General features: G+C 38.4%; 1 protein-coding gene across 1 annotated transcript in view; it reads left to right on the forward strand.

Annotated features, from left to right (window-relative positions):
• Window positions 1-27,949, forward strand: part of CPQ (carboxypeptidase Q) — a 149,090-nt gene that overhangs the window by 17,309 nt on the left and 103,832 nt on the right. Inside the window, exons 2-3 of the mRNA XM_042036244.1 lie at window positions 637-1,094; window positions 12,525-12,732. Of these exons, the coding sequence (XP_041892178.1) occupies window positions 637-1,094; window positions 12,525-12,732 (666 nt within the window). The remainder of the gene's footprint in view (window positions 1-636; window positions 1,095-12,524; window positions 12,733-27,949) is intronic.

Raw genomic sequence — 27,949 nt, forward strand, 5'->3', positions numbered from 1 at the left:
ACTCGGCAACAAACAAAACATCAGCATGTTATCAACATTATTCTCATATTAAATCCAAAACACAGCACTGTACCACTTACGAAGCAGAAAATTATCTCTAACTTAGCCAAAACCACTACACAGGAGGCATTGGATCTAAATCGCTCTTACATTTTTAGTAAAATAAAAAGTACTTTCCTGATTATGAAGATGGAGATTAAGAAGAACTTTTTATTCATGAATAGTTTTAAGAAAAGCTTTTCTCTGAATGTTTTGTGTAAAGACATTTGATTTGGCACTTCTGAAAAGTCCTGCTCCTAACAGAAAGGAGATACAAAACTCCTCCTGCATGGGAGCAGCCCTGGGTTTTGATTCATTGAAGAATGTGTTTATTTAAAGAGATGCAGCATTCCAAGGATATTTCTAAAGACTGCAACAAAGATTGTGTCCAGTGGCCTAAGTATCTTTTTCATTTGCTTTCAATAACTCTGTCTTCAACTTGAGTTTACTTTCCTGCTAGTTCTGATCAAAGCATTTGCATGAAAAACTAATTTCTTTTCATTTCATTTCTGTCTGCCAATCCCAATAGAAAAAAGTATTGCTGATAGGTGTATGATTTTTTAAACTTGCTTTTTTTTCTTTTTGCCTCTCCAACAGGCCATCTGTGGAAAAGAAGAAAGAGAGAAAAATGAAGTACTTATTCTTAATATTTCTCATGAATTTGTTACACCACTATACTGGGAAATCTTTGAGAAGATATGGCAGTTCCCTGAAGTCATTTGAAGGCATTAAAAATGAGATAGCTGGCTATACTAATATTGCTAAGGCTATTATTGATCTTGCTGTTCATGGAAAGGCTCAGAACAGATCCTATGAAAGATTAGCAGTTTTTGCTGACACCATAGGACCTAGACTCAGTGGTTCAAAAAACTTAGAGGCAGCCATCAAATATATGTTCAGTGCCCTGCAGAAAGACGGGCTGGAAAATGTGCATCTGGAGCCTGTGAAAGTACCACACTGGGAAAGAGGAGAAGAGTTTGCAGTGATGCTGCAACCAAGGAATCACAGCATTGCTATTTTGGGACTTGGGAACAGTATTGCAACTCCTCCAGAAGGTAACTCTTCCTTTTGGAATTACGTATCACTTGCTTTTTAACACCAAACTGTATTGTACCCCCAATAACTTCTCTCAGTCATCAGACTGGTTTTCTTCTTGCTGTAATAGTTCTGCAAAACAAGGTGCTGTTCTCCTGGGATTTTTCTATATGGTGTGGTTGTGACTGATGCAGTTTATATTAGTACTGTTGGGTTGAACAGGCTTGTAAAATTAGAGTTGATTCCTGAATTTTCCATTAAGTTTATACCGTTTTGTTGAACACTGCTGAACCTCATTGCAAAGATTCTGGTGCTCCATTGTGGTTGGCAGGAAAGAAGTTCTCCATGGGGTGTCAAGTTGACACATGATTTCTCCTTTTCTTCAGCTGCCCTATCTTGCCAAGCTTAGCCCTTAACTCCAGTAAAAAAAAAGACAGCAGGAAAAGGAGCTGAGCTTGGAGTGTTCAAGCCCCTTGCTAAACATGGCAGTTGGTATCTGTGTGTCCTTTCCTTCCCTGTCTCATGTTCACCTTGAAACTTACCTGGTGACACTGCTTACATGCTCACTTTGTCACTTACCTGTTACTTATCTGTGTGTTGCCTTTTAGATGATCACGTGTGATATGTTACTCAGGGGCAAGAATAACCATGAGCTGCACTCAACAAGATTCTGCTCTTTTAAACCCCAAAATATCAGCTTGTCTACGAACAAAATGATTTATAAGATCTCTTTTTGTACATATTGATGTGAAGCTTTCAGAATTGTTATTTAAAGGCCAGATGAGAACCTTCTTCTGTGACTGCTCTCCATAAAAACCAATATGCTTATTCCTAGACCACTTCAAAAGCATTTGTATTTCTTTTTGAGAAAATAAATTTAGTTTAGGAAATAAAACCTAACATGATACTCATAATTTTTTTATGAATTGTAAATCTTTGTGATAGCGAGCTTTCTGTTTGAAATGAAACAATGTATAAAAGCTGGGTTTTTTTAGAAAAAATATCTAGCCTTTCAAAATGCAACAAATAGAACTGGATAATTTAAGATATGCTTGGAATAAATCATACTTGGTTTGCAAAATTGCAGCTGTCAGTTTATCTGAGATAGTTCTGTCATATGGAGGTAAACCCATTCCTAAATGCAATGCAACTAGAACCATTAATATCTGTTAGTCCCATGATATGTGCAAGGTTTAGTGCTTTGATAGGAGAATATTTACAGCAAAGCTTAAGCCTACAACTTATTTTGTATCCTTTCCAGTCCTATATCAAGCTTCCTAAAAAGTAAGCTAAAATTAGAAGGGGTTTTTTGGTGTTTAGCAAGTGTTGCTGAACCTGCAAAGGGAACCTGCAATTTAATTTTGGCAAACATCTTCACATCCCAAAAAGTCTGTTTTTCACTTCTCTTTCTTAGTTGTGTAGTTTTTTGCCCTTGCCTGGTTTTACTCCTAGGTTTGCCTTTTTTTTTTTTAGAGATTTACTGAATTTACATGTTAAAAATACTCACAGAGGCTAATTACGTCCTTCTTTTTCTGTGGATACAAATATGCAGCTAGCAAGAATTTCTCTTGCTTCTTTCCAGTCCCGTGAGATATTTTTCTCTCTCACAGAAGATATTAGCAGAGTTCTATAAGTTATGAACACCTGCAACCTTGCAAAACCTTGTTTATAGTACAGTAGGAAAATATTTTGACAATGGATGTTTTAGGATTTTTAGCCAATCACCCCAAGGGGTGGCTGATCCTTTGACCAATTAGACTATGAAGAAAAAAGCCTGTAAAAAAGTTGTAAAATAATTAAATGAAAGAAATCTTGCTGCACAATTCTTGCCTGCTGGATCTCTCTTCTCCTCCCTACCACTGCAGGACACTGTGATATTTTTCATCTGTAAAGATCCTATATGTTGAAAGATAGGATCATATCATCCAGTGCTGGTTTATCCTGAGTAGTGTTCAAAAACCTCACATCATTCTTTCTCACAATTTTACTTTCCTCTGACATCTGCCATGTTGCTGAAGAGGTATATGTGTTGGTGCTAGAAGACTTTACGGCAATGAGATCTCTCACAAAAGAGTGGTCTGTTTCTCACACTTTCTGGAATATTTTTGGTTAAATTACTTATCTTATGACTCTCCTACCATTTGTGCCTTTTCTTATTTCTGCTGGTCTCATCTTGCTCTGCGCAAGCTGTGACAGGTTTTCGTGCTTGAGAAGGTTATGTGGGGTAGCTGGTCCCTGGTGAGCACTTGGCTCTTGTTCTTCCAATCACTGGACCATCCTCCTGGCTGACGGAAATGTCTGGTAAGAGCTGCTCATCACCAGCCTCTGTGGGCAAGAGAACCGGAAGGCGTGCTGTTCAGAAAAGTGCTGTCCTAGAACACTCACTCATACCAAGCATGGAATAAAAAATGTGTAGTTAGACTATTAAAACCACTGCCTTATCACTTCTGAGGATTGCCACAGTACCTTATTCCTAAGAAAAAGGGATAGAAGGCTGCCCTAAATCACATCAGAAATAGTTGAACAGTTTCCCTCTGAGGGATTATCAGCAGTTCTGATACATCTTGTATTAGCCAAGAAGCTGTGGGAGTGTGAGTCTTCCTGTAATCAAAATAATGCAACTCAGTGTGAGATGCCTGATGCCAGTTATCCTGTCGTTACAGTACTGTTGTTACATGGGATCAGACTAGGGACATCTACTGCTGCTGTGCTGAGCTTTGGCAGAGGGATGTTTTAAAGGCTGAAGACTGTCCTTCAGATGTTGGCTCCATGATGATTCTTTGGTTCCTTCACAGCTGCCTCTAAAGTGGACTGTGCAGATGATCCCTGGTTGTTTGGTGTTAGCTTGATAGTTACTGCATGTTTTAAGTCAGTGTTCCTATCAGGATATGTTTCAGACCCCTCTGTTTACAAACCACTGTCTCGGTATAGCCCAAACAGATCCCTTCCTTGACACTACTGATGCCTGGAGACAGAGGATGGCATTGGTTGGACTTCTTGTCTTTTAAGGTCTAGGAATGGGGTTAAGATGAGAGGGGCTGACTCCCACATCCCAGCAGGAGGTACAGGAGACCATTTCTTGTTTTTTCACCTTCTCAGTTATGTCTTGTATTCCTCCCTTCCCATGATTTGGCCCCAGGCTTGTGATCTGAGAAGCTAAGACAATAGGAATTGTCAGAAATTTAGCTTAACAATGGGCAGAAACTTAAAACTTGGTGCTGGACTTGGTGGCCTTTGGTTCCCTCAGAGCTCCTCCTGGAGCTCAGCACCCCGAGCAAGTGCTCTGGAGGGCTCTTCATTAACATGGCAATAGCCTAACAGCAATTAGAAACCTGGCTTTGGATGCTGGAAATTCAGGAAATTATTTTCCTTTCTGTCCATGGAAATCCAAACCAGTGTTTCCTAAGAGTGACCCAATGACTACAGCACATGCTGAGGTTTGTTACTTTCCATTTCAGCATACACCATGTGAGTGTGGAAAAAAATCTGCAGTCCTTCAGAGCAGGAACAGGAAGCTCTAAAAAGCAGCAGTATTTTTAGCTATGGAGTCCAAGCCAGCACTGACTCCAGGATACCAGGAATGTCTCTTCCTGCAGGTCTTCTATCTAACTCATGCCTATGGCATTGAAACCCTACTGGGATGTGCACAGAGCTTTCCTCATCTATTTGATTTGATGAGATTTGCCCACATTGGCTTAGATACAGAACAGTTGGATGATGTGCAGGAGGTTTTTCAGTACCTTGTGATCTTGGGGATAAAATCCTACTTTCTCCTTCATGACTGGGAAATATGCCAGGATGTCGAGTTCCCAGATTCCATCTGATTTACACAGCAAAAAAAGGGGAGAGTATAGAAAAGGTTAGATTTTTCTACTGAAGAGGAAAAACACCCAGTGTTCTCCCTCTCCAAGTGTATTCCAAGATGTGAAGGTGTTGCGTCAAAGAGAAAGTTTTCACTTCCTTTGATCTCCTTACAAGGAGGGAGTAACTTTATGGCGCACTTTAGTGACAGGAAGACAAGAAACATGAAACAGAGTGACCTGGATTTCCAGAAATCAGCAGAGACTGAAAACAGTCATCACCTCGAAGAAATGGATTCCTAGGTAATAAACAGGATTGAATGTTAGAAGAGCTCAGTTTTGGGAGCTGGAAAACTAGAGATTTACCATATTTAGTCAATGTCCTTCTCTAATTTTCAGTGTTTCAACATTGGCAAGCATAGATATATATATAGAGAGAGAGACTGTTGATTTCTGGTAGTACTGATTTTATCCCCCAAATTCTGAGGAAAATAGATATAATTGTTGCTTTGAGAATCCCATAATTGAAGGAAAGTAGTAGTTTAGCAGATGTTTGACCATAAAGTATCAAAGAATTCATTTTTTTGCATGTGTTTTAAGATGCACTTTTTTTATCCTGATGGGCGACCATGCCCTTTAATTTTAAAGGAGTACTGACAAGCAGAACCAACTTCAGAGCAGCCTGCCCTGAAATGTCTCCTCAAGGAAAGGAACAGTCTCTGGTTTTTGTGTACTGTTGGTTGCAGCAAAACTGAAATAATATACACATGATGTATTGGCAGACTTTTTCCTAGTTTTTGTCTTCAAGTCATGGAGGGGTTTTTTTTGTTTAATTGTCAACGTTTGGTCCAGCTGTGCTCTTACAGAAGGTGATAGGAGTTTTGGAGTTAGATAATATGAAAATAGTTCCAGCCTGTTATGTATAAAATGGGAATAATGCATGTTGTCTTGAAGTTGTTGGTGTATGCTGTTGCTGTAGGTCCACCATTTTATTAAACCAGGGATGTTGCTGAAAGAAGTGGTCTGGCCCCAGTCCTGGCTGATGCATTTTGCCCCCAGTGTTGACCCTCCTCTTTTTTTTTCTCAGTGGTGAAGTGGATTAGGGGATTCAGCTAGATAAACAAAAGGCCAACAAAAAGTTATTTTTAATGTGTATCAGAGGATTTACCCCTGAGCTGCCAGCATCTTGGATAACCACTGATCTCCTGGAAGAAAATGTGATCCTTCTGGAGGGCCTTGGGTACCCCTTTAATGAGGGGTTCAGTGGTGAGAACAGGGGATGGAGAGAGTTGTAGGCATGAGAGCACAGTGCATGGCAAAGCCCTCCTGTCTTCACTGGATGCCTCTTCTTTCATGTGTGAGGAGCTATTGATTGACATCTTGAGACCACGAGCCTCAGTATTGCATGCCTGGATTGTTTATTATTACTTAAAGCAGCACTGCTTGTGCTATGGTAATTATGCTACCATTTTTCTTGGAATGTAAAAGATGAGATCCCTGAAGGACCTTAGACACTGGTCTTCAGTGACCCAGCATCTGGGCTAAAAGTTAGTGCAGTAGCGTTTCAAAGATTTGGAGAGTGGGAGTAGCTGCATGGCTTTGAGGTGGACGTGCTGTCTGGGAAGAACATCGGATCCAGCCGCTGCTTTAACGAATGTTTGCGTGAAGTGTGTGGATTGCCAATGGCAAAAAATTGGATTTTCGGGTCTTGTTCTTTTGCAGTGTCACTGAGTTGAGGGTGGTTACCTCAAGGATGTTAAGTCCAGGCTGAAGCTAATGAAGGCAGGATTTGAATATGATTTTCTGCATGTGTGGGGTATGCATGCACAGCTGGATGGCAACGTTCCCTTCATCCAAAGGAATAGCTGGCAGTGACTGGCACCTTGAGGAGGGAATGGTTGTCCTCAGCACTTCCTGCCTTGAGCACCTGTGTTCTCAGCAACTGATTTTTGTGGATCTGGTTTTTGAGTGTCTAATTCTCCCTATACAATGCATAGCAAGCCTGTGGTCTGTGCAGGGCTGCTCCCAGGAGAACCTAACCTGCTGCCCTGCTCTTTTGGCGTCCAAGGCCTTGTGCTGGGGGATAGGTCCAACCCATTTTCTCCTAGGATTTGTGTTGCACAGAAAGCTACATATTATTGAAACCAAACTGTTCTAAAGAGAGCCAGTACTTGCTGGAAATTTTAAATCATATTTTTCAAAAATGTGACTATTATACACTGTTAATTTTTCTTTGTGTTCTTAAGGAATGGTACAATATACTTAGTCTCTGTGCAATGCATCAGCGCTGAATAGCCTCATATCCTTTTTTATAACTGTCCTATGTAATTTTATTTTCATGAAGTAATTCTCTTTGCTGTTCCACAGAGTAGGAAGGTCACATTTTCTAGAAGTATTATTCACATTTTACAAAATCTTTCTTCCTGATAAAACCCTCTTCTTCATTTCACGGTTCCCCTAAAATATTTAATATTTTCTTCATATTATAATTCTTATATTATTACATATTTATAAGTGTTGACAGAGCAAATGTGTTTCTAGGTGTTAGAATATTTCAATTTTTCAGTACATGCTAATAATTTTTGAATGAGAAAGAAAAAGAAGTGATGATATTAATCTTTCATTTGCTTCAGCCTGACATGAAACCTTAATTGGATGAGGTCATTAGAGACAAAGAATTTGGGTTTGTTTTTCTGAAAATCTAGTTGAATTTTGTGGAGCATTGCAGGAAAGCTGAACTAATTCCTGGAGAGTGTTAGAAAGCGACATGTTTTTAAGAGAGGTATGATAGAAGTTGAGGAGGAAAATGTTTTCTGAGCTGATTTTAGAGGATAGTGAACTTAAAAAAGGATATAATTCCAAGTCCCTAATCTTACTTAGCTTTGAAGAATATATTTGCCTTTTCCCTCCATTCCCCGAGACCTTCTTTCCTTAGACCTGTCCCAACAACTACCTTATCTCCAGATATGCACATCTACCTTTGTATCCTGTGACCCATGCAAAAAAATTCTAGGTTCTCTGTAACTCTGTGAAAGAAACTACCTTGCAAATGGGCACAAGACAGTGCTCATGAGCTGTATCTGAAAGAAGCATGGGCATGGTACTTTCAATGTGGAGAGAGGATCAAGTCTGAAGGACAATGGGAATAGCCAGGCTAAGGTAAGAAAAGCTTGGGGCTACTGCCTGCGTGTGTTTAGGGTCAGCATGAAATACAGTATACCTTGATGAAGCAGCTTTTGGGCTAAATTAGCTTTGTGGGGAGAGCTGAAGTAGAAACAGAGAAATCTGGGATGTTGCAGGAAATGAGGTATGAGGGTGGCCTGACCTTGCTGCTCTGTGAGGCAGGGCTGCAATCAGCACATGGATTTCAGGCACTGTGCTTGTGTGTTGTTGCCCTTGCTCTACCATGAAGAGCTCTCTTGATTTCCTGTCCCGATACCCTGGTGTCTGGGTCTGATGAATGGGGAGGTAGCATTCTGTCTCCCTCTTGTCTTCATGACTGCAGAGGCCAGGACATGTTTCAGATACATCTCCAGTTTCAAAATTTCCACAGTTATCAGAACAATTAGGTATGTTGTTGACTTTTTGTGTTGATATTTCTTTTCCAGCTTTGTTTTGTCTAGGCTTAAAATTACTGTATTTTAATTGTTTTAAGCAAAAATTGCCTTGCTCATCAGCTTATTTATTTGATGGTGGCAGCTTCAGTGCATGTGGATCAATAGCATCACCATTCTGTAGTGTGATTTGTAGAAGAAATCATAATTCTTACTTTAGTGTGAAGTAAATGGAGTTTGGGAGGTACATAGGAGTGAGTTGCTTGCTTGCTGCTATTGAAAATAATTCATTGTTAAATAAATGATGACTGAATTTGGCTTTGTAACTGGATCTCCAAGGTACTGATGCTATTAACTGGATGACAAAAATGAGACTGGGGGGAAAAAAGAAGAAAGTAAGGCCATAGTTAAGTAGTGAGGAAATTGGTATCCAGTAAGATTAAACAGTATGCAAATAATACTTCTTTCTGGGTTTACTAAATCCTTTTAATGTAGTAATAGATTGTAACTAACTTGATTGAATTTCTGTGTGTTTATGAAGAGAGTGTTTCTGGGATACTAATAAATAAAAATGTATTCTGTATGAAATTTCATTGATGTTTTAATAAAGATTCACCAGTCCTTAAAATCTGATAATAGGATGGATTTTCCTTTTTTTCTTTCTCTTCACTGAAGCCTGTTACTAACACAGATAGATGCTTATCTCTAGATACTAAAATGACTTAAATATTAGCTGCAGTTAATCTTGTGGAGAAGAAGTTATCTTGTGAGGAATCCGTTTGAACTAATCTACTCCTTGCATCATTGCTGGCAGGTAAACAGCTGTGAGGTGGTGACTCTCCAGACAGATTTGTTCATGCCAAGAATCAGACTTCTTATATATGGCAGTGTTACACACAGCTGATTTATGGGTGCTTTTACATATATATACACACATACACACACACACATATATATATATATATATATATATAAAAAATCAGTCTTGTGTCCATCCCGTCTGTGACCGATTTTAGATTGCTAATGCGTATCATGCCGCTTATTCCAATTGGCAATGTGATCATCAGAGGTGTGGCATATTCAAGTTTTGAGATAGAAACATGCATTTCAGGGTACAGAGGACTTTGTAAAATATTTTTTTGTTGGTAATTGAGATTTGCCTGCTTGTTCCCACCATTAACACCCTTCCCATACCTTAATTCTCAGAAACAACCAGGTACAATTTGCTGTTTAATATGAGAAATGAGAGGAAACCTATAGTACTACCTAGATTCTGTTGCTCACTTGCCCAACCCAACAATATGTTTCATGTGATGAGATCAAACAAATAGTCTTCAGCTTTATACACTCAGCCAAGTTTATCATGTTTGTAATTCTGCTTTCTATGATTCATGCCCTTTACTTAGCTAATTCCCCAAATACTCTGTATTCATCTCTTGGACTGTGTGGGTTATAATCTTTATAGCTTGCTTAAGTAAGCAGGCAATCTGTCTTCCTCCTTACATGGGGTTTCTGAAGAATTCTGTTCAATAACACACAGCCAGTAACATAATGATAGGTGCAAGAAAGAGAGACAATATCTTTCCACATGGGAAGCAGAGCCATGAGGCACTGAATTGGTAGGAGACACTAGGATAGATTTCTATTAATTTGCTTAAAGGTTCAGTAAGGTGAGACATTTCCAGTTTCTAAAGGGAATAACTCGTTCTCCTTAAACAGGTAAACTATTGGGGTTTTTGTTTAATTTCCCCTTTTGCACAGAAGGTTTAAGGGTGGTTTGTGTGTGTCCACAAAGATAAACATTGCTCTTGTCTCTTCAGTTGAAGAATCTGAAATGGTATAAATTGGCACTTAAATGCACGTGAGTAATTGAATTAATCAGAAGCTACACAAGAGTGAAGTTTTACAGAAAGCACTGTAATTCACGCTTTAATGTATACCATGCTGCCATTAAGTTAAACTTGCAGAGAGAATGTTTGTTTTGTTTTATGAAAGGATGGCTTTATTTAGCTTCTTTGGGGACATTCAAGGGTAGAGATACTGAGCTAGAGTTTGCAACTCTGTGTTCTTTCCCTTAGCTTTCCCTTAGCACAAATTCCCAGTAAGTCTCACTGTACAAACTCCTGATGCCTGTCATCTAGGAAGGGCCATAAATTTCTTAGGAATTATAGATAGTTACTAGCTGTCTGGAGCTTTCTTAAAAAACTTTTCAGAGGTGGTGTTTGTTCATCTATGCAGTAATGCCCAGAAGAGTTACACTCCTCGCTTCCTTTGACGAACAGCCACCAAGACGTGCGTCCTTCCAGTGCCTGCTGCACGATCCAAGTGGAGCACTGGGGAGAGCTAATATGAAATAGAAATTGCAGTATCAACCTACTGAGACCATGACTTCTCTTGTGGAAAATGAAATTTTGCAGATACCTGGCTTTATTTCCAGTGGCATGGTTTCATACCCAAAATGATCCTGTTGCTGGGATGTTCCTTAGCTAGGCAGCTGAACCTGCCATTAATTACAAGCAGCTGGAGTCTGTTAGTATGCTCACCTGCCTGCAAACAGCAGCTAGTAATATGTGAAGGTGATTCTATGGTTTGCCTCTCTAAAACACTGCCAGGTTAAGGTAAGAATCTGAATAGTTAAAATTTTTATGCCTCTCACACTAGGTTATTTTTGTAGCTAAAACTCACTTTTGTTGTAGCAGTAAATGTCAGTTGAACTCTTAGTGGTACACTCTAATGAAAGCAAACTTCTGTGGAATGGTTTATTTAAGGTTTTGAAGTGTAGTTTCATCTTAAGCCATGAGCCTGGGTGCACTGATGCTGGGAGACATTACCTTCCTATTTTTCTATGAGTTTTTCTCGTGTATTATGGTCTTAAATACAAGTCTTTGAAATCCTCTAAATAATTCTTATTCCACGCACACAAAAAAACAACCAAGCAACCAAAAAAAGGGACTTCTTCAAGAAGAATAATTTTATTCTTAAAAACATGATAGTTTCACTTTATTCTGACAAATCCTTGCTAGAGGATTTGTTATTCGTTTCAGTTTTCACTGATGTATTTTGTGACTTTTAAGTGAAATGTACAACACTAAAATTTCAGACATCCATTACTTCTTCTGTATTTAGAAGCAAAGTACCAGCCCATGTTGTTAAGCAGTCTCTACTTATCTCTGTAACCAATCAACAAATTTGAATTTTAAGCATTGTGGCCATTTTAATAAACTACTTCTCAAATGCTGTGAAATATAATTCCTCAATTAATGTCCTTAAAAGTTAGAAGGATTCTCTGGCTTATCTATAACATTCTTTGTGTTTTCAAGTAAGATAATACAGCAATTTAAAACTATTCCAACTATTAAAAACAAAGAACTGGGTGGGATCTAACTTACCATGTGTGAATAGTCCTGTAGAAGAACCTGCCTGCGTTTTCTGTATCATGACCTCGGAAATGTGGATTCCTGGAGAAACTCCCAGAAGGAGATCCAATAGAAATGTTATATTCTCTTGAATTAAATATGAAGATATTAATATCATTATTATTGTTGTTGCTGTTATTATTCACATTGCAAAATTTGTTGACACTGCAGAGCTTTAATTTAATTTCAATTATGGATTAAATCATTTTATAATAGTTACGGTCTAAAAATACGGGCTTCCAGCTGTCTTACGTTAAGCTAAGTTGTTTAGCAACATATCAAAACATTTCCATGAAAAGATTACTATCTTTTTCTTTTTTTTTTAATTAATCCCATAGGCAGCTTTTGCAAATGTTTTTGTACTATAAGTGATTACAATGAGGCATTAAAGCACATGCAGAGAATAAAATTCCCCCCATGTATCCTTCTTGCCCTTCAAGCTGTTTTAATACCAGCCTGATAGCATAGTTTACAGAGGTGTGTGTACTTGATCAGGGTGCTATTACATCTATTTAGTACCAATCCCTGATGAAACATTTCACATAGTCTTCCTTTTTCAGGAAAAAAATTAATGCTGGTTTCCTGAGTTCTGCACAGTGCATGCTTTTCTGTCTGTTAGAAGTGGCCATAGGAGAGCTACAGGCAAGCATTGCTAAAGCCACTGTAATACTTTCTTTCAGGAATTACAGCGGAAGTCATAGTCGTAGCCTCATTTGATGAACTGCACAAAAGAGCTCAGGAGGCCAAGGGGAAGATTGTCATCTACAATGAACCTTTCATCAGTTATGGTGAAACTGTGCAATACAGGTTACAGGGAGCAGTGGAAGCTGCTAAAGTTGGAGCAGTGGCATCCCTCATTAGGTCTATTGCTTCTTTTTCTATTCACAGGTAAGCATTTTTCTCTTTTCTTCCTGCAACTCACATTTCAGTGTTAGCTGACATGTCATTTCTGGGCAGGCATTTTTGTTCTCTATGGCTTACACATTGCCAGTTACGAGTGGGTGTTTGGTTTTGAAACTATTGACTTCACAATAGTTCTTTTCCCCTGTGCTTTGTCATTCTTTCGGAATGTTTTCATTTTTCTTTGTTACTGATCCAAATTTTGTATAATATTTGTCTTAAAGAACTTTCTACATTCTCAGGGCTGCAGTAAATATTCTGGGAAGAACCAAAACCAAATGTCTTTGGTGGCAACAGGCTGTCAGTGATGATATGAACTGGTCATTCTGTGTGTTTGACTAGAATGTAAGTGTACAGTTTTCAACGTATCGTTAATTTTCCTAGCATGAGGCTGACTTGTACTAGATGAAGGAGTAGTCTGCTTTGAATGTAATTATTTATGAAAACTAAGAACACTTTAGCAGCAAGGTTTGTAATTCTCACACTGCTTTTTAAATAAGGTATGTGGAAATAAGAATTTTTTAAAAAATGTATATATTTTTAGATTTCTTAGTACATTATTCGTTTATCACATGTAGCATTATGTTACTGAAATTATATATTTTCGTTTTCTGGTTGGTAACAGAATTTGGTTTTTATCTGGGAGTTTTTTCCAACTCCGAAAGCTTACACTTAAAATGCTTATCTATTGTGAAAAAGACTAGTTGAGGCATAGAGAGGAAATAGAGAAGGGTCCAGCCATGTAGTGAAATGCTGACAGATGCACGCTGTCCTTTTACACAATATTTTTTAAATCTTACACTGGTATTGGTGACCTTAATGCCTGCAGTGATCTTTGTGTAGTAGCCTGCTGGCTGTGATGGGAGTTCTGTTCAGGCAGGCTCAGACAGCGGAGCTGGACTGAGGACTGGAAACAGGACAGGCCCATCTGCCTGCCCACCATCCTGTCCCTGAGCTGCAGCCTGAGCAGGATTGGCAGGGCATTAAGTGATGCCAGACACAAAGCTTGACTGCTTAAACTGTAGAGATCTGTTAATAAAATCATTTACATAAGACAATATGAAAGACATCCAGTTTATACAAGAGGTGCTATATTTTGTAACATTCTTTCTTTGGCAAGTACATGTTTAGAGCAATACAGATTGTTTATTCCTCCCCCTAGTTGCCCGCCCAGGAAGTCTTTACCCACAGAGGAGTCATTGGCAGTAGCTAACCTGTCTCTGAATGTGTGCTACAACATAACCTGGACTTGTGTTCTGTTTAGGTAACACCATGGTTTGTTTTTGATCTCTGCTCCTAGATTTTCTTTCTGCAGAAGTCTAGGCTGGTAGGTGGAATGATATAGCTTTGGGTTTTTCTTGAGGCTGGAACTGGGAAGTGGCTTGGGAGGCATTTGAAGGTATGCTTGATTCCACTTTTTCAGAGAGAACATGAGTGGTCACACCTCAGCAATATGAGAAGAGTGCAAGCTTCCCCACTTGTAATGCTTCAGAGAGTCAGAGAAGACAGTAAAGCCAACTAACTGTACTGGAACACATGCAGAGAACAGCTCTGCTGCCACTGTAGTTGCTTGGTAGCATTTTTATATGCTTGTCCTGGTTTCAGCTGGGATAGAATTCATTTTCTTCTTAGCAGCTGGTACAGTGCTGTGGTTTGGATTCAGCATGAGAACAACATTGATAGCACACTGATGTTTTGGTTGTTGCTAAGTCGTGCTTACTCTAAGTCAAGCACTTTCCAGTGTCTCATGCTCTGTGAATGAGGAGCTGCACGAGAAGCTGGGAGGGAGCACAGCCAGGAGAGCAGACCCAAACTGGCCAAAGGGATATTCCATACCACAGGATGTCATGTTCAGTATGAAAACTGAGGGAGGGGGAAAGGGGGGAGGAGAGCTTCTCTGGAAGTGACCAACCACTTCTTGGAAACAGGCTGGGCATTGGTCAGAGGGTGGTGAGCAATTGCATTGCACATCACTTGTTTTTGGGGTTTACTTATTTGCTGTTGTTGTGGGGGGGAATTTTATTATAAATTTTCATATTATAAATTCTAATTATAAATAATTAGAATTTTATTATAATATTTCATTCTATTTTTTCCCCACTGATTAACTGTTCTTACCTCAACCCATGAGTTTTTGAAATTTTTTTTCTGAGTCTTCTTCCCATCACACTCAAGGAAATAATGAGCGAGCAGCTGAATGGTACTTAGTTGCCAGCTGGAGGTAAACCATAAAAATGCTCCACATTCGCCTAAAGAAGTCAAAATTATGTGTTAAAAATGTTTTCTGAAATATGAAGCACTTGAATTCAGATACTGTCCAAACTATTACTAGTGTATTTCTTGGTGTCCAACAAATGTGGTGTTTACAATGTATTTTCTAATACTAAAAATTTTCTAATAAAGCTCATAATAATGAACAGATAGTGGAATGTGTTTCAGAAAGAGTTTTACAAAAAAATGTATGGTTTCAAAATAGCCTTATTTGGTATCATCAAAGAATATTGCAATCTATAATGTGTTGATTTTCTGAAAACCAGATGATCTGTCCTGTCCTTAGTTAAGGTGCTATGCAGAATTGTTCAACTGAAAGTTACTGTGTTTTCTGTTTGCCAGAGTATTTACGGAAGTGCATTTAGTATGTAATGAAAAGCTTAGAGGTGAGGAACAGAGGTGGACACTGAAGGAACTGGCATTACAGCTATTTCAAAATTGAAAGGAAGTAGATACCAAATGCATGTTTGTTTAGAAGTATTGAATCCTTAATTGATACTAGGAACAGAGGTGTCATTCCCAAAACCAATTTGAAATGTAGATGCTCCCACAAAGCATTTTTTTAATAAGTGTACTTTCTGTACTCTCTTCATTTACCTTCACTTTTTTTGGATATGGAATGGATTGATTAATGTATTTTTTCCTATAATACAGAAGGTACTCAGGTCCAATCCCTCACTTCTGTTACTAGTGATGACTAGATCTGTTTCTCTGATTTTTAACAAAGAGGTATTGCTGTAGGCAGGATGGATTTTCTTATCTCCATGCATTCACCTATGTTTTCTTCTAATCACCAGCTGTGTGTGTCTCCTTGTCTGTCCTACCAGTGTGCTGTTCTGGATGGACTATGTGCTTCTTATCAGTCAGTGTCTGGCGCACTGTTTGCTCAGGTCACTTGCCTTTTCGACTGACTGATGGGAAATACAGCATTGCTGCAGGGCATAGTGTGCTAGAAGGGTGAGAGATGAAAGGTAAAAAGCTAATAAGAGGTTTCTAAATATTGTGAAAGTCTTGCATTCTTGCAATTTGTATGCTGCTGCATTGTCAACCAGAGCCTTTACTTCTTTGGCCTGTGTGTTTACATGTTCACTGATAATACGAATAAATGATAATGGGATTGTGGAGTTTTCCAAAACATCCTGGAAACATCTGAGAAAAAAGTATCCTCCTCCTCACACTGCACTATCCCAGTTTCGGGTAAATGAAAGGTGGAATTTCACAATTTTTCCTAAACGATACCAAGTTTGGTGGATGGGGTTTTTGTTTTATTTCTTTGTTTGAGGAATTTTGTTTGTTTATTTGTTTTTCAAATTTTTAAACCCCTTTTCAACGGGGGCTGCTTATTGTTATTTCATTACTCTATTTGCTGGGACAATGTAAGCCACTTTGTGGTGTGATTTCTAGGTGACCTTGCAATGTGAATAATATTGATATGTTAAAACTAGATACTTTCATTAACATCCATTATATAAGCTTACTGACAAGGCAGAATTGGTAAAGTCACAACATTAATTAAATCACTGTCCTCTTGCTGGTAACTTGATGGCTGTTTCTTGTTCCAGAAATGGCAAGTGGCTGCCACATTGTCAAGGCAAAAAGTATAAAGGGAATCTTTGATGAGGGGACAGTTTATTTTTCTTTAAGGTATGGTAGTATAACTATGGAGTAATGAAACACCCTAGGGACTCAAGCATCCCAATTCTTAAGAAGGGATTAATATTATTACACTCAGGAAAATACAGTGAAAATACTCCATTTACAAGGAATGGTTGAAGTTGAGCAGTAATCTGGATGACCAGTCCCGTTCTACAACAGTCAGTGTTATTGAAGAAATAGTGATGACAAAACTATTTTCTGCTACCATAGGCTTGCTTTTTCACAGCAGTTGTTCTGATTATTAAATAATCAAAGTGGAAGAAGATAGGAAAAATGAAGTGTTTAGCTGTAAGGCTCCTGAAGTTATTTGTTTGTAATAAGATAGCCATAAGTCTTTGGGGGTTTTTGTTTCCTAGCTGTACATTTTTGAAACATTTTGTAAATAAAAAGGTGTCCTTTAGCTATTGAAATGATCCAGTATTCTGTGGTGAATGTACTCTCATGAATCTGAAATTTTCAGTAAATCCTTCTGTTTTTCAAGAACCACAGATTACATAAAGTCATAACACTGTATCTTGTAATGACAACTCCTTTAAGGGCTCAAGAAAGAAGCCAAATGGAGTGCTTTTCTGAGAACTCAAAAAGGAAGTTCCCAAGAATCCTCAGGATAAATGCCAAGAACCCTATTATTACATTTTTTAGATGCTACAGAACAATCTCTCCAATATACAAGAAATTAAACAGGGAACATATTACAAGGCCAAAATAGACCAAGTAGTACTTTGACACAATCTAGAGACTGTTAACAAGGACACATATTTGGTCAAGTTCTTTTCTTTTTGGACTAAATTCAGCATCTTATACTTACCTGAAGTATTTTCCTGCATTTTTTCCCTCCTTCTTTAGTCTACAGGTGGCCAAGACATACCACCAGCTTATGAAGCTCCAGTAACTCCAATCAAAAGCTTTGTCTGGATGAAAGCTGAAGTCATGAAAGGCATGGTGCAACTCAAGATTTATGACTTAGGTTGCATAGATGGCCCATGTCAGTACATATGGCACAGGGCTGGTATATCATCTCATGGAATGTATGTGAATTTGAAAACCATTTCTTTACCATTGCATTTCCATTATCTTAATTTCCCCTTTTTTGTAACCTCATTTCACTTCATTTATTTTCTCCTACCATGTATAGTCTTGTATACCTTTTTTTATATAAATTGTTTTCCTTTGTATTCTTCATTGCTTGTTAGACAGGTCATTCCCTTCTCAATCTTGCTGATGAAGTGTGTGCATTAGTGGCATTTTTCAGTTCTTCGGTGCTAGTACAGGGGCTTCTTACCACATCACCTCTTCCAATGCTTGGTCTGCTGCCTTTGGTTCCAGACATGAGAATTGCTTGCTAAGGAGATGATCTTCCTTTCCCTAAAACTCCATGTCCGAGAAAAGTAAGGGCTTATTCACATCAATAGTTACAGACAGATTCATCTTCCTCTTCTTGCTCTGCCATGTTTTCTGAATTCTGGGATGATACAGTAGTTTTACTAGGATTTGTTTTTCTATTTGGTTGGTTGATTTAGTTGTTTGGTTTTGGTTTTGTTTCAGTAGCAAAGAGATGCATCTGACCTTTAAAATTAATGTTCTGTCTTTGAAACTGTATCTTCCTATTGTGTCCTGAGCCCGGAAGGCTCCTTTCCCTCCTGGTCTGCCCCTCCTTCCACTATGAATGCCAATATACCAAATTTTTTGCTACCATCGAAGGAATCTTTCTTCTTGTGACCCGTTCTGCTGTCCATAGAGGGGAAACAGTGGCATGCTGAGTAGGCAGCATCTTCCATCTGCTTTGCACAGGCTTGGGGAATGTGCAAGGCATAAGGGCAGCAGGAAGCCGTGTGATGATTGCAGAGATGCAACAGGAGTGACGTAGCATGACTGAAGAAATCAGGAAGTGCCACTGATTATTTCTGAACACTCTTCACTTATGGGATTAGATTAGAAACAAGAATTGATCATAAGAAACATCTCAATGAGAGACTGTCCTAAAGCAATATCCTGTGGCAATGGGATACAGCAGTATTGTCTCCTGTTCTACTAAGGTAGCAGGAAACAAGGATAAAACCCTTATTTGGGGTCTAACAAGAGGAAATAAGAGCAGCCTGTGTTTTGTAAGTCTCTGGGGAACTTGTGGAAAGATTCTAGTTATGTTCTTCAGTGCTGTGCATGTTGTCTTGCTGCCCTTAGAGGTATGAATTGGTGGTGTGCTGTGGCGTTTGCCCTGCACTTAGAGGCTTTCCCTCCAGGATGTCTGTAAATGTTGTTGACTGACAATTCATTAATTTTTACTTTGCTTCCTATGTTCCCTTAAGGTCAACGTGCCAGACTGAATTCTTCAGTGCAGTCTTTGTGCTCATTTTTGGGCAAATCCTAGCTGTCAGAAAGATAATTTAGATGTTGCTAGAAGAAATGGAGCCTGTGTTTTAGGAGATTATCGTGTTGTACAGGGGGTTCTTGCTATTTCCACAGCGAATAAGGAGTCAAATTTCAGGTAACTTCATAATAGTGAGAAATCTGTAGATGTTTCTTCAGTCCAAATTTCTCTTTAGCTTTTGCCAAACTTTTTTCCTTTCTTTTGCTTTGAACTGCATAACTCTGTGTTTTGGTTGTTTTGGGGTTTTTTCCAGTAGACGGGGCTTGATGTGATATCTGCAGTCTCTGTGTAAATTCATACACCTGGCATATTTGTTTTCTTACAAAGTCACTAAAATGCTGATGAGACTAACAAGAGCTTTCTCTACCTCCTCCTGGTTTTGACTCCTTCTGATCAGGAATATGGTGTAATTGTGAAGAGTTTCATCCATTTAGTGTCTAGTCATACAAGCAGTGTCCTGTAACTTTGGTAGAGGTTGGTAAAGGGCTAGTAAAATCTTTTTTTATAGACTCTGTTATCTAGAAAGATGCTGTGAGGATAACAGCTCTATTGAAATCCTGGCTTCTTCACCAATAACTTCCCAAGGCAAATCTTTATCAATGTAGTATTCCATTGGTTTTTTTCTTGTCTTCTGGACTCTCCTCACATTACTGAGTCATACATTTTGTTGGTGGCTAGATGACCACTCATATCATGGTTAACTCTGATCTTGTTTGAGTATCATGAGCACCCACTGATTGGGTTTGGTCATATTCTGAAGTTACTAAGGTTTATTCCACCTTTGCATTACTGGTTCATGTATATTAAGATGCTGAGTGTATAAAACTGCCAAGTTTTGGGTTTCATGCCCTGGTCTGTAAGGAGTTACAGCTGTGCTTGCTGTGGGTTGAGCACCAGGAACTTCAGCAATTTACCATGATTTTCTGTTTCTCCCTAATCAGCTCCATCTTTCTTTGGTGCTGCCAATCTCTTCTGAGTCTGTATGAGTTGGGATGCCTATGAAAACCCTATTAGTAAGTTCAGAACCCTCTGACATTATTGTAATGTCTTGACCTATCAATTTCAGGTTTGTTTTAATGTTCTCGCTATATTCGGTTTTCTTGATTACACCAAGTGTCTCACTATATGTGATGACCATAAATGTGGAGGATTGAAGGAAAACCTGACAACACAAAAGCAGATAAAGATTACAGAGAGGGATCCGAGTAACACAGTGCCAGTGAATTAGTTTAGCAATTTGTGTATTTTCAGCTGATGATAAGATCTGAGAAGTATGTGGACTGTTGTTTTGTTTCTCTGTAATTCTTCGTTTCTTCTCTAAAAGTGCAGTAACTGTGGACTTTATCTGCAGTGTTCATATCCAGAGCACATGAGCATTTGTCCCCAGACAACTGGAAAAGATTGAATAGTACCAGCATGTTTGTGCAGAATGCTACAGAATTGGTGTTTGAGGTGTCGTAGCCTAATATTCTCCTTTTTTCAAAGGACAATATACAATTGTCCTTTGAAACAACAATATGGACAATAAACAATAATACAACAATAAAACAACAATTAAAAAAACCCAGCAAAAACAAACAAAATTTTTTTTTAAAGGGAGAGAGGAAAGCCTCTGTTTCTTCATGTACTCTAGGATTACTTTCATGTTACACAGCAACTCACTTTTTAAATTTTGGTCCGGGCAATTCTGAAACAGCTTGTAAAGAGGTCTACTGTAAAGATTTACCTGCCCCTCCAATTTTATTATTTGCATGTCTTTTTCCATTATTTTCATGGTTTTCCAGTTTGTATTTCCCACTGAGTATTGTTTCTACTTCCTGTATTGCTCAGGATACTTTTTCTAAATCTATTTGGCATTATTCTTAATTTGACAATGTTACTCAAATTTATCTACATATTACAGAACCATTTCAGCCTATATATATTGAAGTTTTATTTAGGAAACATTGTATCTGCTCTAAAGCACCTGAAGTATTCTTTTCAAGGTTTACTGCTGATTTCCAAAAGTGAACACAGATTTTTGTAGGGACTTTGGCTGGATTTATGTGCATGTATACAATACAAAATTTTATTTCAATGTATAGCTTTTTACTTATGTAAAACAAACAAGCAACCAAATATGGGTGCCAATTTTAAAATATATTTGATTGCTAGTCAACTGTTAATACCCACAATCTCTCTGGTTAATGCCCCAGGAGTGCAGAGGATTTGGAAATGCAAATTCCTCATTTTGTTTTGCCTTGTTTGCTAAAACATGTGATTAAATGTGTATGTTATTCCAACATACTATGATTTCTCTTTACAAGAATGCTTGCACTGTTTTTCAGAGGGCAGGTGGCCTCTTGTTTCTGTTGTTTCTTCCTCTTCCCACAGTCTTACTTGTGGCTTGTCCATATGGTAGGATATTTCTGTGTTATTTCATTAGGTGTTGTCTTCCCATAGGATGGCCTCACCCTGCTGTGTTATCTTTGCTATGATGTATGTCAGACATTTAAGTATGATTAGATAGACCTATTTGTATGATGAAACCCTTTGTTTATGGCACACAAATTTTGACTTGTGTTTTTAGGAAGTCAGAGCCAATTGTTCCACAGTTGTTTGGAATTGTCTTCTAGAGGTAGGCTGGTGTTGATGGCCAACAGTAATAATGGGTTCTTCCCTGTAGAAGCAAGGTCTTGTGCCTCAGAAGTGTAACCATTTCAATTACTTTAATCCTTTTCTCCAGATTTGTTTTCCCCTTCAAATCCAATCAGTCACCTGCGTTTCTCTTATTGTGTCCATCTTGTTGCATCAAATACTAATGCTTTTGTCTTGCCTGCAGGGTAGGGCTAAATGGTGAAAATCCTTCTCCATCTGGTTTATTAAATGAGAGGTGCCAGCTCCTGTCTCTGCTCTGCCAGTGATGCCAGCTTTGATTACTTGCCTGTTGTCCACTCCTTCAGGCATCTTTTACTTTCTCTCATTTTGTTTCTATATTTTGGACAGTGGTACAAACCTAAAGCTGTAACTTTGTTCTCTTCCAACTTTGCTTTTTAAATCTGACTCTTGTTTGGTGTTTATAGATTGTTTCCATTAGCTGGTTAGGTGACTAGGGTCTGTGACTTCTGCTAAACTGTTTCACCTTGCCTTTATTTCCTGGTCACTATTCACAGTACTTCTGCCTTGGCTGTCTAATGTGAATACTGCAAATACCCTGTGAAACAGAGAGGGGTTGTCTTTTATATGCTTCTGCTCATTATTATTATTATTATTAAGCAGGATTAAGCTTTGACTGCACTTCACGGCTTTTTAATCCATTGTGAATGCAAAAGAACTTCTAAGAATAAGGAGCAGAAAGGTATCACATAATTTCTGACATGTATCTGTTTGGATTTCTTCACATTAGTTTGCTTGTGACTGTGAAGCACACAAAAATACCTCAACAAGAAATATTGAAACTGTGTACTGTTTAGCTCTGAAAAATCCAGATTGATTCTCGACATTTGTGCACTGAAGAACAAAGGATACTTGTATCAAATGAGGGAGAATAATGATGTGAATCAACAAAACCCAGGGGTTCTGAAGTTCCATTCATCACTCTGCCTTGTGCCCCTGTGGGATCTTCAGCAGTTCACAGTATTCTCTCTCTTTCCCTGTTTATAAGAAGTATTAGTACTTTTTGAATGTTAATTTAGGATAACAGTTGTACATTGTTTACTGTAAAGAACACAACATTAAAAGTCAGCTCTTCTAAACTGTGTTTATATAGTCAATAGTAGATTCTGCAACAATTTGTGTGTGCCAAAACCAAGTAACAGTTGTATTACCATGTAGCAGTGGGTGACTACTGCTGATAAATAATCCATTATATAACCATGGGGTTCTCTCAGGTTTTTTAGTTTGAGTGTTGAATTCTGCTAGATTGAGATTCAGATCTGTGGGAAGGCTCTGGCAGGAGGCGAATGACAGAAAATACAGGTTTTTTATGTAGGAATATCGTATTTTCAAATGTAAATGCTTAAAAATAATTTGTTGACTGTAACTCAAAGGATTTGAATTCAATTCAGTAATAACTCACTGTGAGAGAGTTGAACAACACTGACAAGAGCACAAAGGAGCTGGAATTTCAATAAAATAAAAAGCTTTTCCTTAGTAACAATTTTATATCATCAAGAAAAACATGAACTTTAGAGATCAGGTTCTGGGATTCAGATGTGATTTTGCCAAAAATCTGAGGTTTGGAAAGAGTGAATTCACAGGAGAGATGTAAGGAGGTTTTAGCTATTCTTCTGTAATCTGTGTATTGGTTGCACCTCTTCAGGAAGTAGTTTGTGATCCTTCTTTGAGGAGAGTTTGTGTCTCCCTCTGAGTATTTCTATCTGCAGCCTCTGTAGAAGGAAAGAACAATTTTCAGGGTTCCCAGTTTGGGGGTCTGAGAAGGTTGCGGTTGGGGGGGCACTGGAGTGCCAGAAACTATGTGAAGGGACCAGGCAACTTGAGTACATGCTCTGCATCTCCATAAAGGCCATTAGAGGGATGTACTTTTGTGCTCAAGCTCAAAGACGAGAAGGGACTCAACACTGTCCAGATGCAGCCAGAATCCTGGGCAGTAGAGTTCATCTGAGAGGCCATCCAAGGCTGTACCTCCACAAAACTATGGGGATTTTTCCCCTCTTCTTTTACTGAGTTTATAATGCTGACAATCTAGGAAAACAGAAATGGTGTGCTGCAGTGTCTGAGAGGATGCTAACATTTCAGTCTTGCCAGAAATGCAATAGGCAGACCCATGAGAAAACTTTATCAGAGCTACTTGGAATAACAAGTGCAGCTGCAACTTATATTTTTAGAAGTGTAACTGTTTTTCAGGGTCTAAAATTAGGTTGAGTCATGCAAATCTTTGTATGGTACTTCTGAGTGACAATCAGTGATGGATTCCTTTAACCCTTCCCACATAGAGTGGTATTTTTTATTCCTTCACTATTTTGATTTTACTTAATGGAGTGGCTTAAGAGTTAGTGAAAGTTTGCCAGAATCCTGGCAATTGCAATAAGATGACAAAGAACTGGAGAACACCACTGGGAAGCATTAGACTTCTAGGTGACGCTTGTCTGTGGAAATTTCCTGAGAAATGAAAAGGAGAATTCCATTCTGTCCTCTAGGGTCTCCCACATAAGGTGTCTGAAGCTTTTAGTTTTGTATAGTTTTAGTCCAGATATGTTTGTGGCAGAAATTCTAGCCACAAATGCACTGTTATTTCCACCTCCACATGAGTTTTTCAGGAGGACATTCCAAAGCTTAACAGGGAGCAGAGCTTGTGAGCTGGACAGTCTTACTGTCAGGGTTTCATAAGGATGTTTGTAGACAGGTCTGTTTCCCCCAAATGTTCGACAAATCATGACCTTCCAAGGAAAAGTTGTTTTATCAGCATTTTTTCAGCAAAGCTGCTCAACAGTTTCATAGCTCTGGCAGCAAGAAGTGCTGCTGTGTGATTTGCAGTGTATCTTGGGTCACATCAACCATCAACTGTTCATTGCAGGTGAACTGTTCAGTGGTCAGATCAAGGATCAAGCACTGTCCCCTTAAAACAGGAGTTTTGTTTATTAATCAGTGTACGGGCTACATCACAAGATTCACCTGCAAATCAGTGAAAGTTTATCTTCATGTAGATGAAATTATTAAAAGCCCACTTTGAGAGCTGAGGGTACAAAGGCTTTGCAAACTGCAGGTGATCTTTGAGCTGCGCTTACAGAACAATTGCTTTAAACTATGTGATAAATAGTTATGAATTGCACTCATTTGAGTTCTGTATAATTTAGTATCTGTTTATAGACATGGTAGATTTGAAACAAGTACAATTTCCAGTGAATAATTTAAGTAACTCCACTACACTTACACAGAAATGTAGTATAGAGTATTTTAGAGGAAGAAATTTTAGCTTGACAGCTGCAAGGTAATTCAGCCTGTGTGTATTAGCTTGTAAAACACAGTTCTGCTTCTAAAAATTATATGAACTCTTCTTTCTAAGTAGGTATAGTTTTAAAAAAAATTTCTATTAATATTATTCATGAAGTTATATACATGGTCTCAGTGTTAACATTAATCACTCACAATCAGGGAGATAATTTTCTTGCACAGTGTACTTTGGGGGTGGGGGAATAATAACTACTTAGCACCTGAACATTGGGAATAAAATTCTCACTTCATTCTGTTACTGTCTTGCAGTGTTGCACTAAGTTATCTTCATTTTTTTCCTGTATTGAGCCCTAAGGCTGTGAGGTGTACCCAAGGCTGAGTGCAGGTGACTCGCTGCATGCCTCTCCTCATGGAGGCTGCCTGAACACGAGTGAGACCCTGGACACATGGGTGAGGAGGAAGTGGGGAAGCCTGTGGTCCTCTCTGGCAGTTCTCTTCTCCTGGAGCTACCAGGGGTGGGCTTGGAGAGCTCTGGCATTCTCACAGCTGTCACTTTTCAGGTAGTCTGGAATCTCATCATGTCCCTAAATCCATGTCACCTCAACAATTCATCTGATCTGACTGGCTGTGTGCCTGTATCTCTTGGTTAAGGTCCAAAATAATTGGTGTGTTTTAATTTATGTACAGACTGTAAAAGTGATGATCATTATTGTACCAGCCTCCAGCCTGCTACCTTTTTTCTGACAGCATTTTCCTGAGCAACATGGATCAACTAATGAAAATGAGAGAAAATTATATTGTTTTAGATAATCTCTCTTCCAGCACAGACTCTCATAGGCACTCTATATTAGATATTAAAGAAACCCATAAACTGCAAAAGTGGAATTGAGAATAATCTTTTCTCTCCCATTCAGAAGATGATGAAGGAATTGCTGTATCTCCAGGATTAAATGGGAAGAGCACAAACCATCAAACATTAAGCAAAACAGTATGACTATACAGTGTATGTTGAAGAGCACAACAAACTTGATATCAAAAACAAAACAGTGAGAAAGTGTTGCATTTCATCAGAAATTTCTCTTTTCCTTTTGGGGAAGGAAAATTACTTGAATACTCAAGACTTAACTACTTTCTCAGAAAACCCCTATATTAATTTCTTTATGAAAACTGCTCTGTACCAGGTGTTTCTCCTGCATGCTCCCAAAGAAATGTGTAGCACGGGAAGATCCCCAGAATTTATTCAATCATTCTCTCAACCATGGCTTGCACTGGAAATTTTTAATTTTTTTTCAGCCTGACACTCTTCGTTTCCCAGACACAATTAATTGCCAGGAAAGGAGCTGTTCAGAGGAAATACATACCTATTGGGAATTTTATTTCATCTGATGTACATTATGAAGCTTTTGGGAGAATCTGCCACAGTCAACAAATACAGCTGGGGAAAGAACACTCACACTTGGCATGACATTTTGCTGGGCTGCTCAATATTTAGTTGTTCACTGGAGTTATAATACTATAATGAACTTTAAAAATACATTCTTTTTCTAAAAAGAACTTTTCTGCTTACAGTGGATTTCAGGTTCAAAAATGAAAAATTCAGGGTATCTGTAACTTTGAACTGATAGGCAAGACTTGCCTGAATTTTGGAAATAAAAATGTACCATTTATTGGAGAATGATTTTATCAAATAAGTGTAATACACTATTAGATAAAGTTTTCTTATCACTTAGTCATTAATATTGCATTTTACATTGCATAAGTGTAATTGTATAATGTGTAAACTAGATAACAGGCAAATGTAATAATCAGGTAAAGTTAAAGGAGTCCCTTTCAAGTGACACTACTGAAATCTCTCAGTTGAGAGGAAAAATAAGTGGTAAACCCCTCTGTATTGTTTTTACTAACATATTTTTAATTCTCTTTTTTATTTGAATGGCAAAGGTATTGGATTGTTTAACAGAACATCAAAAAGGTGTTTAATATTCTATAGTAATTAGATGTGTGGGAGTGAAAGAAGCATTTATGTAGTGAAGATGTTTCTGAGTTTCAGGTTTTTTTCAGAAAATAGAGTGGCTCACCTGGACAAGTGTCTTGCAGTGGCTTTTAGTTTGCTCACTACTTGAAATTGAATCCAGTCAGTCCCTTCTCTTTCTTCTTCACATTCGGTTAGGTTTTTAAGTCTTCTCTCCTGCTCTCCCACCCCCTTCTGTAGAGGTTAATGGAAATGTTTCAGTGGAAACGGTTGTACTCATAAACTGAAGAAAAGATTACTAGATTTCTTCATTCCCTCTCTTCTATTTTACTTCTGGGATTTAATTCCATGCTATCTGAGGTGACAGTAACTATGTTATTCTACTGTCTAGTTCTTTACTTTAAAAAACTCTCCCCTTTAATCTGTCCACATAGTTGCCTTTGGTACTAAGATGTTTTATCTCCTGCTGACTCCAGAGACATGTTTACCCTCTGTCACTCCCATTCCTACCTTATGTTTTTTTCCTAGACTACCTTTGTATTCCTGTTGATACTCAAGTCTTAACTTTTTACACTTTAAAAATGTATCTTCGTGAGACTTCGTTTGCATTGCCACATCTTATTGGAGGGAGAAGGTATTCCTAAATGCATATGAGTTTAAGGTAAGTTCAGTTTTTATGGAGGATAGTGTCCAAAGAACATATTGTTCTGAATGGTGTGTTGTGCAGAGAAGGAAGGAAAGGAGAAAAGCACCATCCATACCCTGTTCTGTGAATTTGAGACTTTCTTTTGCCTCCTTTTAGACCTTGCTCCCCTATATTTACCTCAGTGGTCAGCTGATTAAAAGGGAGAAGTTTTATGGTGGTAAGACCAATATCCTCTATCCCTACCCTTTTCCTTCAACTCTCTGAGTGTTGGCTGAGTGTTACCCTTTACCATGACCATCTTTTGACAGGAGGAGGAACCTCCCTGTACTGCCCCATGATGTATTATATTCAGTGCCAGGGCAGACTCATGTTTCTGGTGTGTATGTATATGCCTGTGTGT

The sequence above is a fragment of the Corvus kubaryi genome, unplaced genomic scaffold (genome assembly GCF_017639235.1).
Source record: "Corvus kubaryi isolate FWS band 111438036 unplaced genomic scaffold, C.kubaryi_AGA036_p1.0 37385, whole genome shotgun sequence".
Taxonomy (NCBI): Eukaryota; Metazoa; Chordata; class Aves; order Passeriformes; family Corvidae; genus Corvus; species Corvus kubaryi.